A 13,289-nucleotide genomic window follows, 5' to 3' on the forward strand; every position below is an offset into this window, starting at 1 on the left:
TACTACATATTTTAAAAAACTAGCAGGAAATTGTGCATGCTGAGCTCCCACAAATAAAATGGTGTAACTGACCAGGTGATCAGCTTTAGAAATGTTGATTGAGGGACAAATACAGGTCAGACACCCAGAATAGCTCTGTTGCTTTTCCTGAAATAATATCATGGGATTTCTTTTTAATCTCTCCTTGATAATGAGCAGATATGATGTTAGCTTAACATTTCGTGTGACGGTTCCGCAACAACTGTGCTGCAACACACAGCTTGAACCATATCAAGTTCGCCGATGACATGACTGTGGTGGGTCTCATCAGCAAGAACAACGAGTCAGCTTACAGAGAGGAGGTGCAGCGGCTAACAGACTGGTGCAGAGCCAACAACCTGTCTCTGAATGTGAACAAGACAAAAGAGGTGGTTGTTGACTTCAGGAGGGCACGGAGCGACCACTCCCCGCTGAATATAGACAGCTCCTCGGTAGAGATAATTAAGAGCACCAAATTTCTTGGTGTTCACCTGGCGGAGAATCTCACACTGTCCCTCAACACCAGCTCCATTGCAAAGAAAGCCCAGCAGCGTCTCTACTTTCTGTGAAGGCTGAGGAAAGTCCATCTCCCACCCCCTATCCTCACCACATTTTACAGAGGTTGTATTGAGAGCATCCTGAGCAGCTACATCACTGCCTGTTTCGGAAATTGCACCATCTCAGATCGCAAGACCCTGCAGCGGATAGTGAGGTCAGCTGAGAAGATCATCAGGGTCTCTCTTCCCGCCATTACAGACATTTACACCACACGCTGTATCTGCAAAGCAAACAGCATTATGAAGGACCCCACACACCCCTCATACAAACTCTTCTCCCTCCTGCCGTCTGGGAAAAGGCACCAAAGCATTCAGGCTCTCACGACCAGACTATGTAACAGTTTCTTCCCCCGAGCTATCAGACTCCTCAATACCCAGAGCATGGACTGACACCAACTTACTGCCCTCTACTGTGCCTATTGTCCTGTTTATTATTTATTGTAATGCCTGCACTGTTTTGTGCACTTTATGCAGTCCTGGGTAGGTCTGTAGTCTAGTGTAGTTTTTTTTTGTTGTTTTACGTAGTTCAGTGTAGTTTTATATTGTTTCATGTAGCACCATGGCCCTGAAAAACATTGTCTCATTTTTACTGTGTACTGTACCAGCAGTTATGGTCAAAATGACAATAAAAAGTGACTTGACTTCAGAGAACTCCTTCTATAGTGATAAATGAAAACATGGTTGAAGTTTTAAAAAATACCAAAGAATAAAAAATAATGAACATATACATGTATTGGAGAAAGTACGAAGAATCCATAGCATAAAAGCAGATCATATTATCAAACTTTTGTTGTAACTATTCCTCATCAGCATTCAAAATGATGGATGCTGCCTTTTTGAGGCATTGCTCCTTGAAGATGCCCACGGCCATCCATTATCCGAAGACTGTTATCTTAGTATCCCCATCCCTCCACCCGAGGGAAATTGACTTCTCTTCCCTCATTCCAACTACTAGCAGCACACCAGGGGTGCAGTGTGTACAGTTTGGGAGGTGCATTTTGCAAACTAGAATCCTGGTTACATTGTACTGCAGATTAACAGGGAAAATATTCTGAACAGCACACGCAAACCGGAATAATATCAGAGGGTTTCAGAAAGTTGTGGAACAGTGATCCAATCCTGAGCATGATCAAGTCATTCCAAATTCCCCTATCCCACACCTCATCCCCCTTCCCACCTTTCAAGATAGATTCACCTCTCATTACACTGTGATGGAGAGCACTCAGTAAACACACTTCTTACACACACACACACACAAACATTGCCTTGCCATTCTGCCGTCGTTGCGCTGAGTATATGCGCTTCAATGTCTTTCCCGGTATGTTCTAATAGTGGTTCCTAAACCAAGTTGATGCACTTGTGTTAGCTTTATAGTGCCTTTCCCACCATACACAGCGGAGAGAGGGCTAGAGAGATATCCTGCTAGCTATCCTATTGTAAATATTCGCAGTTTTTCTTTTCGCTGTTTTTGCTAACTTTTGTAAGTTTGATTATTCATGCATTTAATAAACACCCTTGCACTAGAGTGCTAAGCGACTCCAGCCATTTATTTCTTTGGTCCTAACCCACGTATCTGACACGTAGTGGCAGTGGTGGGATGGCCAGTTGGAAAGGGGTGTGTTTAACTCTGAGAAGAGTGGGATTGTAGTCCCAAGTCAGGGAACCCGGAGGCTGAGAATGAAGCAGATGCCTGGGAAACAGGGGAGACCTCAGAGGAGGAAGAACTTCAGGCCAGAAGCAGAAAGATCTTCAAGTGGTACTACCTCCAAACCCTCCCTGGGAAATCTGTTCAGACACTTTTTGTCTGCTCAGCAGAGGAGAGATGATGCTTTCAGGAAGGAACTCCAAAGCCTGCGGACAGGTCCCAAGATGCCTTCTTATCAACGAGGTGGCGATATTGCGGACCATCCCTTCAGGTTCAAGAGGATGGCCTGGAGATGGCAATGGCCAGAGGAGGAGAAGGCCTGCCAGCTCGTGCCACTACTGACAGGTAAAGCTCTTGAAGCCGACACTGAAATGGATGACGAGAGGTCCAACAACTATCCTGACCTGAAGGTGCTGCTGCTGGCTAAGTTTGATATCTTGGCAGAAACCTGTCGTCAACGCTTTCGTTCTGGTACTCGACCGCCAGGGGAGTCACCCACTGAGATGTACCATTGCCCGAGGGGTCTCTACCAGCAATGGATTCGACCAGAAGTCCAAGACGGAGATTGATGTGACCATTGCTCTAGTGGAGATGCTGTGGGTTCTTCCTCCAGACACCAGAACGTGGATCCAAGAGCATGACCCAGCGGATGGACTCACTGTCCTGCAGTACCTCAATGCCCACAAGGGGGCATCATAATGGCCATCATTCTGCAGCAACAGAGACTCGAACCCCATGTTTATTTTGTAATGTGATTGTAACTACACAGTGGGGTGCATCATATCGTAATTCATGTGCAGTCTTAAGTTAACTTTGTTGATAATTAAAGATCACATGTCCTAGTGCCTAAAAAAAGACAGGAGCTATTCGCCCCAAGAGAGAAAGAGATCTAACTGCCAGGAGTTCACACTGGACATAATATTGTGTTTTCTGGTAGATACCTTTTTGGAAATATTGACAGTTTTCTTTTTGCTATTTTCACCAATTTGTGCAAGTTTAATTTTTGACACACCTAATAAACATCCTTGCACAAAAGTTCTAAGTGACTCCAGCCATTTTTTGTCATATCCTTGTATGTAACACGAGTAGTATAAAAAGTTAACAAATTTTGATCTTCTGCACCTACTGAAAGTGGTTTAAAAGAATGACACCATAACATACAAGAGCAAGAATAACAATTTTCTGTATTGCACGCTTGTACACACCCGTATCAATCAAGCTTTCAAGAAATGAAAATACTTCTCACAAGCTGGTTCAAGATCAAACTACTTGATCCATACAATGGAGAGTGCTCTCCTTTCTGGGCAGCAACATTTAGTCACCACTTTCAACATCAATTCTTACTTGTAGGTTGTGTCAGTCCCCAGATTTGCTGCTGCAAGTTCCTCTGGCGTCATCCATGCTGGCAATGTACTTCCTGAAACCCACTTTGTCCATTCAAATAGTCCAGGCTCCACCCGAATCTTTATCTGGGTTTCCTTTTGAAATCCTGAGAACAGTAACACCAACACAATTACTTGCTCAGCACTGGGAACCTCTCCAAATCAGCAAGGTTAAATAGATCACTGATGACCCAGGGTCAGCATGAATGTGCACTTATAATGACCCACATAGAAACGCTTGTGACCACAGGAGGAAAAGAGATGGAAAATAGAAGAATGAAAGATGAAATGAACAGAGGAAAATAAAAATGGAGTAAAAGAGAATAAAAATCCACAAGCAAGCACACATGGATCTTCCCAGCAATACTCTAAAGAACTGCCCCAAGACAGCATCAGTGACTTAGGTTGGAAGGAAAGGGACACCTCGACTTATGTGAAAGACAAAAAGAAATGAGAAAAAAGACTACCTGATCTATCAGGTTTACTTAGTACAGAGCATGGCATAAATTGCACAGCACATCATTCTAATTTGCTGCACACCTCAGTTAAATTCTCCAAGTTTTCAAAAATCTGTGGCTACTGACCCAATTTTGTTGGTCATTCTTGGAGGGAGAGTGCTTAGATTCTGACACATAAAGGTACAAGTTAGGAGCAGGGTGCTGTCTTCCTCAAGCTTGCTCCACCACTCAGTGGGATCATTCAATTCCATTATCCTGTCTACTTCCAGTAACCTTTCATCCCTGTGCTTATCAAGAATCTAACTCTGTCTTCAAAGTTTTCCAAGACTTTTCCATCCCCTTTACAGGAGGACAGTTTCAAAAACTCATGATCCTTTGAGAAAATACCAACCTCTCTTTTTTAAACTCAAGAGGAAAAATCCAGTCCATATCCACCCTGCTCAACAGCCCCAGAATCTTGTATTTCAATCAAGACAACTTTCTTTCTCCTTATCTCTAACAGACATAAGCCCAGCCTGTTCAACCTCTCCTCATAAGAAAATTCAACAAGAATAATTTAAGAAAAGTAAGTATTTGCAGACCAAGTAGACTTTTAAAATAATTATCCAAGCACCACTGCAAACCCACTGCATGGATGAAATTAGATTTTTTTTGTGAAAGCAGGATTGAAATTGGAATGGGTTTGTTTTTGTCATATGTACTGATGTTCAGTGAAAAGCTTGTATATAATTACGAGCATGCATACCAGGGCTGGCCAAACCGCGGCTTGCGAGCCACATGCGGCTCTTTGGCATTCAATGTGCGGCTCATGGAAATATGTTGGTTGATCTCCTTTTTACCACATGCTGCCATTGCGTAGAAATGAATGGGAAAGCATTTTGGTGATAAATAGAACCATGGGAAATCCCTTGAGACTTAATTCCATCGCTCAAGAGTTGGTGAGAATCACTATGTGGCGCTGAAGACAGCTTGAAGACAGAGGCGCGAGTTTCAAATGAAACGATGTAGATCTACGTCATTGGGCGCTGAAGGCAAAAGTAGCGCAGACATAGGTCTACGTCGTTTAGTGCTCAAAGTGTTAGAGAGTCTAGGCCCAACCTCAATCATGTCATGTACATTAACACAGCGTAACACAAGACGCTGAATTGTGCAGACCTAGTTGGTACACTGCGGATACAAGTTTAGTCTACAAGTGTCTCTGAAAATTTTGTGAAGGAAGATGGCGTCATCAAATTGTAAGAAACAAAAATATGAAGATGGAAACAGACATTTTAAGCCACAGTGGGAGGAAGATTTTGCATTCACCGTTAAAGGTGGTAAACCTTTGTGTCTTATCTGCAATGTGTCACTCAGTCATTACAAAGCCAGTAATTTGAAACGCCACTATGAAACAAATCACAAAAACTTTTCGGCTGATTATCCACATAAATCCGAATTACAGAAAAACAAATTAACTGTGTTAAAATCATCTCTAAATAGCCAGCAGACACTGTTGACAACGCTCAGTAAGGAAGCCGATATGACTGAAGCTAGTTTCGTTATGTCATGGAACATCGCTCGTGCTAAACGCCCATATTCTGATGACGAATTTGTTAAGAAGAATATAGCTGAAGTTGTTGCAGTGTTAGATCCAAATAACACAAAACTTCAGCGACTAATAGCACAAACACCAGTTTCACGCCACACTACAGAGAGGCGTATCTCCTAGATCAGTGCTGATGTTGCAGGCAAAATGATGTAAAGAATTCCCTTGCATTCAGCTTAGCTCTTGGTGAATCTACAGACATACAAGACAACCCACAACTGGCAGTATTTATTCGTTATGTTTCCTCTGGTGTAACTGTGAAAGAAGAGATGTTGGACTTGGTGGCATTAAAAGAAACAATTCATGGTGTTGACAAGCTAAGACTGTAATTTTATAAGGTGGAATCTGATTAAAATATCTCTAATTTTATTGGTTTGCTTTTTTCTTTTACATATTTTCCTCCATGTTTTGACCAGATATTTACTTAGACAAATACATATCATTAAAAGTATCTCAGTTTTTTTCCCTTTTATTTTTGGCAGTCTAATCTTATGTTACTGAAATGCAAATTCGCATATTTTTCTTAGGTGTCCCCATGGTTCATTACCGTATTAAATACGCTCAATATAGTTAAAACAATCATCGGTCAAGATTTTGAAAACATTTGGTATATATGTAAATTATGATTACTGAAACTAATACAAATTAACAGTTTAAAAAACTACATGCATGAATATTATTGCATACATGTATTTCTTAACATTTATATAAAATTTTTGTAACAAAATGTGTATGTAACAATAAAAACGTGTGTATAAATTTTGTTCATGTCTTGCAGCTCTCAAACTTCTGAAGTTAATCGTATGTGGCTCTTACATTAAGTAATTTTGGCCACCCCTGATGTATACAATGAGCAAAATGGCACCAGCAACCAACGCAAATAACAGCGACGCCCTGCAGACAGCTCATAAAACTACTTCTTTTAAATATACAGTCGACCCTCCTTATCTGTGGGGGATTGGTTCTGGGACCCCATGCGGATACCAAAAAACGTGGATGCTGAAGTCCCGTATTTAGCCTGACCAGTGCGGTGGACTTCAGGACCCAGTGGAACCCCGGATCTTATTTAACCTGTCTCAGTGCGGTGGTCTTTAGGACCCGGCGCAGCTCTGAATCCGCAGTGTTTCTGTTCATGAAAATAATGACGATCACGATTGAAAATAAAGTGGAAGTAATAAAGTGATCAGAAAGAGGTGAAACGCCATAGGTCATTGGAAAAGCGTTAAGCTACAGTTGGTCAACGATTGGAACAATTTTAATGGAGCATGTGAAAGGCCCTGCCCCGATGAAAGCTACAATTATTACTAAGCAACGCAGTGGTTTAATTATTGAAATACATACGTTTCTTCAGTGTTTTATATGCATATCCATAGCCAAGGGAATTTGGCTTGGTTGAGAACGGAGTGTGCAGCCTAATGGCAGAGCGAGAAACCAGGATGAGCTCTAATTCTCAGCCAACTTGCCCATTAAAATGTTGAGCAAGATTGAAATCAATGAGGAAGAGAGTGAAAGGTGAGTGGCTGTTCAGCACTGTCTGCCTCCGTTTGACTAGAGTAGCTCTCCCTCTTGCTCACTGCCGCCGGAGGAAAATGCAGGAGTCTTGGGTCTTGGGCGAGGTTTGATTGGCACGGTTTGTGGATTGGACTCGTTTTTAGAGAACTCTGTAGTTCATGTTACATGTGTTTCCGCTTTTGTTTATATTGTCATTTTTGCGCGATTTTATCAGGATGGACCAGCTCTATGACCTGCAGTCAATGAACAACACAGCGCTAAATTGAACGGAACTAAACTGAACATTCCTAGACTGTTTCAAGGATTCTGTGGTTTAAGATTCTGTGTGTTATTTGGTTTTTGCCGTTTGTGCAATTTGGTTTTTATGCGTGTTGGGTATTTGATGTTTTCTTTGAACGGTGTTTCTTTGTTTCATGGCTGTCTGTGGGAAGACTAATCGCAGGGTTGTATACTGCGTACATACTTTGATAAGAAATGTTCTTTTGAGCATTTTGTCTTGTGTTCACACAGATCAATTCATTACAGTACATTGAGGTTGTACAAGATAAAACAATAACAGAAAACAGGATAAAGCATAGTGACTGCAGAGAAAGTGCAGTGTAGTGAGCCAATAAGGTACAAGATCAAAGCAAGGTGGATTATAAGAGCAATAGTCTATCCTATTATGCAAGGGAACGTTTCCATAATCCTACAACAGCAAGGTCGAGCTGCCCTTGAACCCGGTAGTACAAAATGCATGGAGGATAGCTAGATAACACAATGGAGGTCCATGCATTCTATTCTAGTGACTTAATGTTGTGGATTCCAGTTACTGACTGACAGGACTCAGCCAGTTCCATCCTAGCCAGCACATACAACCCAAATCACATCTTTGGTGATTTTCCAAAAACTATGAGTCACTGAAGACAATCATGCAAGCTTTAGGAAAAGTGCATGGCTGAAATCACCAGTTAATTATAACCAGTCACATGCTCAAAGTGAGGGATTTTGGGGATGTCTGTTATAAAAGGTGCAGGAAAGTCTGGGGAAGTAAAGGCAAGGGGTCTGGGGAAAGTAGTGAAGGAACTAGGAGGACCATGAGAGAAAACACGACAGGCTATTGAAGTCAAAAGCCTTAGTGGAGGGGACAGAGTGAGACATCTGGAAAGGAGTTGTAGTTTAGATAATGTAAAGCAAGCAATGGATGTGTTAACAACCTGTAATGTCCTCTTACCTCTTAGTATGTTGAATGCAGTCTGCACACAGCGAAGGGAGGGTGAGCTGTACACGTAGTCAATTACAGATTTACTCTCCAGGAGAGCCTCGCCTGCAAGTCACACACAACAATCAGATTCATCTTCCAACATGCTCTTCAGACAATGCCTTCAGCTTCTTCCTTGCAAGTTGTGAGGAGGTTATAATACTGTGCCCTAATTGTTATTAGGTTTGATTAAAAATTTCCTGCCTAACTCCTCTTAAATCATTTTCAGCTGTCCCAATACTGGCTCATTGTCACCACCTCCTGAAGGGCAATTAATGATGTCTCCATTAAATGCCGACCACAAACGCAATGCCCCTTAATGAAAGAATACAAAATGAAATCAAATCAAGACCTAAATTTCATTTTGCAGATGCTTAGACCCATCTTGTACTCAAAATAACTGACAGTGTTTCTCTGAATGAAATGATCATTTCAGATCTGTGGCAGAATTCCAGTTTCCAACCCACCTCCATATTAAATAGTAGAATCCTGCAGCCAGAACTCTCATCAGAGTCAGATTATCCAGCTTCCACTGCTCTGTGTAAAATAAAGTCACCCACTCCCCTTCCTAGCTCTTGGTTTTGGCTTGTGCTGCTTTCATGATACCCTACTGGAGAACAAGGTTTCTTTGTATTTAATCAACAAATCCTAATGCCATTAAAACACCTCAATCAAATTAATCCTTGATCAAAGTGCCAGTCCAAATATTATACAAATAAATCAGATCTTCACCCACACCTTGTCTCGATTTTGCAGATGACACAATAGTAGTTGGTCTCATCAACAATGATGACAAGATGAAGTGCAGAGAGGAAGTGGAGCAGCTGGTGGATTGGTGTGAGAGGAACAACCTAAGCCTGAATGTGGAGAAGACCAAGGAAGTCGCAGTGGACTTCAGGAAGGTGTAGATGAACCATCCCCCTCTGCGAATACACGGCTCCTCCGTAGAGAGAGCTAAGTGCAGCAAGTTCCTGGGAATATACATCACTGATGACCTCATCTGGTCCCTTAGCATCACCTCCCTGAACAAGACGACACAGCAGCACCTCCACTTCCGAAGGAGATTGCGGCAAGTGAGCACCCCCCAACTCTTAACTGCATTTTACAGGAGCACCATTGAGAGCGTCCTGACAAGTTGCATCTCCATCTGGTATGGGAGCAGCAGAGTATTGGATTGGAAGTCCCTACAAAGGACTGTGAGAACTGCCAAGAGGATCATAGGGATCTCCCTACCATCCATAAAGGACATTTATCAGGATGGCAGCATACACAGGGCCCTTAGTATTACCCAGGATCCCACCCCAGCCATCCATCCAGCACCCTCTGACTTTCTACCACCAGGCAGGAAACTCCGATACATAGAGACAAGAAGGATCAGGATAGGAAACAGTTTCTTCTTTCAGGCCATTAGGCTTCCAAACTCCCTGCTACATCGCATTTGAAGTATCACTGGTTAATCTGTTCTGTACATGACAATACTTAACTTATACACTTTAGTTTGTTATTTATGCATAATTCATCTGTAAATTTTATCCTTACTTTCATAAGTTATTGTATGTTATGTAGACTGCGCTTTATACCCCTGTTTTGAGAAACATTGTCTCATTTGACGGTATACATGTATATAGTTAAATGACAATAAACTTGACTTGACTTGATATGGTGCACAAAACTCAATACAGTTCTCCAGTTGAGAGAGGTTTTGTACAACTGAGAATCAACTTCCTTTCCCTTTACAATTGTGGGCCCAAACCAACAATTGTGAAGCAAATGGGGCACAAGAGTGCCTTGTTATACGAGAGTAACAAAGAGAGGAACAAGATGCACAGCAAAGCATGAGATGACTCAAACTAGAATTATCTTACCGACAAGCCTGGCCTGTGTGCAGCCAAACACAGTGATAGGAGCATCTTTCTCATAGTCTTTGTAGCCGCCACTTCTCTGAGGTAAAGCTGGGAGCATGTTCAAATTGGACCGTATGTAAATACCTATTTTGAGAGCAAATGTCAGAGGATTATCTTGAAAAATGTTTGAACAAAATCCCACAGTTAAAATGAGATTTAGAATTAGCACATTCACTTTGAAGAGATTAATATTTCCGTTTACTTTAAATTCCCAGCAGCAGGTCAGTGAGGGAAATCAATCGATAGCCAAAGAGGACACAGTTTCAAAATGCCGACTGTTGACTTCAAGGGGAGAAGGGACTAAGGGAAAGATACCATGAGGCACTGTAGCTACAAGTAAAAAAAATGCCTTGAGAGAACATTTGGCATCTCTCGTTGTTGTCACCTTATGGTACACCATAGTCCTCTGTCTAACAACATACCTCAATCCCTGAATCAAGTCCAGAAGCCACAGTATTCAGACATGGTCTTCGTATCTTTCTCAAACCAACATTAAAAATGCCTCTCCTTGGCATTAGCCCGCTCTGTGATAAATGCAAGAGGGGCGTGGCCTCTCTCATCCATATGTACTGGCTCTGTCCTAGCTTGGAGAAATTCTGGAAAGATGTCTTCACTACATTATCAGGTATTCTGAATCAGCACCTAGAACCAAACCCCTTAATTGCTCTGTTTGGTTTTTGGGGCGAGACAGATCTATGTCTGGGTCCGACCAAATGCCGAATACTATCCTTTGCCTCTCTCCTGGCTAGACGCTTGATCCTCCTTAGATGGAGAGATGTTGCCCCGCCCACTCATGCGCAATGGCTTAACGACATTATGGCCTGCTTGGACCTCAAAAAAATTCATTATTCAGTTCTTAATTCGGATCTAAAGTTCCATAAGGTCTGGGGACCTTTTATCGAGTACTTTCATAACCTTCCTCCTGACTAGGATTTTTTTTTTCTCTCTTTTTTTTCTTCTTTTCGGTCCCTTGCTTTCAGCTCCCTTTTTTTCTGGTAGTAGGCATTATTATCCTCTGCTGCTAAATGTATTCACAGTCTGGGAGTTTGACTGTCCTGACCTATACTCTTTATACTGTGTTGTGGTCGGTCTGGAGTTGTTGTTGTTTTTTATCTTGTGTTTTGGGGCTTGGGGAGGACACTAAGCTCACTTGTCTTTAATTTAGGTGCTTTTTTGTTAAATTCTCTTCCTTTGTAGCATATTGTTATTGTACGCTTAATTTTGCACTGTATTAATGCTCCTCATTGGGATTTAGGGTTTTTAATTTGTAAAATGTTTTGAAAAACTAATAAAAAAAAAGTTTTTTAAAAAAAGCCTTTCCCGTTATCCATGCATTGACAGCAATGGAGTCGTTAAAAGTTAACCAGCCACCAGATCCTCAAAAGAGATTCATCGAATATTATATTACTGTATGTTAATTTAAGCTGATGCAAATCATGTTTGTAATGTACTGTGTTTCTGCTGCTGCAAAAAAGCTCATTTTTATGGCATTTATACCCTGGCTGTGTGTACCCATGGCGACAAATTTGAACAGGCACCTTCAAAGATTCAAAGAACGCTTATTATCAAAGTGTGCATGCAGTGCACAACCCTGAGATTCGCCTTCCCACAGACAGCCACAAAACAAAGAAAACCCTGAAACCCGTTCAAAGAAGAACTTCAAACCAACCAACAAATTGCACAAACTGCTAAAAAGAGAAAAAGAACGAGCTGAAAAGAACTCACAGACCACAGAGTCTAAGCTAGAAGATGAAATTTTGTTTCTCATTCCTCATCACTGCCTATTGCAGGAAAATGAATGTTACAGGATTTGGATAGTCATGGATTCTAACTCGCCCAACAGCTTGTGGGACTAAGTATTCCAGCATGATTAAGGTAATAGACTCTCATGGAACCATAATCATATAAGATTACAACAGATCTGCATTTTTCTATCATCTTTCTTGACTCAGGAAGTCAGAAAGAACTTCCAACCAAATAAATATTCAAAGGATCGTCACTACTATAATATAGGAGATTTGCTAAAGGCAAGCCCCACTGATAGCAACGAAACAAAGGAAGAGGTCATTGTTGATTTCAAGATAAGATTAAAGGCAAGCCCCACTGATAGCAACGAAACAAAGGAAGAAGTCATTGTTGATTTCAAGATAAGATTTGCTGTCCTTTTGAAGCTCATCATTGCATCTTTATGCATCCACCCAAAAGGACTTTGCTTTAACCCAAGAGGACACCCCAACAGTTCAGCACTCAGTACTGTACTGGAAAATGCCAGCCTTGCCAGTGTTTTCAGGGGCTGTGAAACTCTACCCTACATGTTCTTCCTTGGATCAGATCAAACTAATGGAAACAAATGCTTCCTGTAAGCAGGGACACATACAAACCTTTTGAATCAAAGCATTGAGAGAGCCAGTGCTTCCCAAAAACCACATCCATCCTCTCTCCATGTCGGCAGATGTACAGATCCCGTTTCTGTGGACTGGACCGAGAGCTCTTATACAGCATCTGTGACAAGACGAAGTAAATGAACACTTAAGAAACACAATGAAAGGCAAACAATAGGGGAAAAAATCTCAAACAACATGAACAAATAGGCACTTTCCATCTGGGACCTCATTCAATACTGACTTCTCCAAACGTTTGCTTGTTGATTGACCAATTTAGATGTTCAACTGAAATTGGAGAGTGCCCAGAGAAGGGTCAAGAGAATGATTTTGGGAATGAAAGGGTTAACATACAAGGAGCATTGGATGGCTTTGGACCTGTACTTGCTGGAGTTCAGAAGAATGGGAGGAGATCTCATTGAAACCTATCGAATTTTGAAAGGCTTAGACAGAGTGAAATGTAGAGGGTGTTTCCAACACTGGGGGAGTCTAGGACCAGAGGGCACAGATCAAAGATACATCATTTTAGAACAGAGATGAGGAGGAATTTTTTTGGAGCCAGAAGGAGTTGAATCTGTGGAATTCATTGCCATAGATGACTGCGGAG

At 41.6% G+C, this 13,289-nt stretch overlaps 1 protein-coding gene across 2 annotated transcripts in view; it reads right to left on the reverse strand.

The window, feature by feature from the left end:
• LOC140716887 (ubiquitin-associated and SH3 domain-containing protein B-like) overlaps positions 1–13,289 on the reverse strand; it is a 157,994-nt gene that overhangs the window by 13,912 nt on the left and 130,793 nt on the right. For both annotated transcript variants that reach the window (XM_073029919.1, XM_073029920.1), the window contains exons 8-11: positions 12,683–12,803; positions 10,263–10,385; positions 8,371–8,463; positions 3,565–3,709 (exon numbers count right to left, since the gene is read on the reverse strand). In XM_073029919.1, the coding sequence (XP_072886020.1) occupies positions 3,565–3,709; positions 8,371–8,463; positions 10,263–10,385; positions 12,683–12,803 (482 nt within the window). The remainder of the gene's footprint in view (positions 1–3,564; positions 3,710–8,370; positions 8,464–10,262; positions 10,386–12,682; positions 12,804–13,289) is intronic.

Source organism: Hemitrygon akajei, chromosome 26 (genome assembly GCF_048418815.1).
Source record: "Hemitrygon akajei chromosome 26, sHemAka1.3, whole genome shotgun sequence".
In the NCBI taxonomy this organism is placed as follows: Eukaryota; Metazoa; Chordata; class Chondrichthyes; order Myliobatiformes; family Dasyatidae; genus Hemitrygon; species Hemitrygon akajei.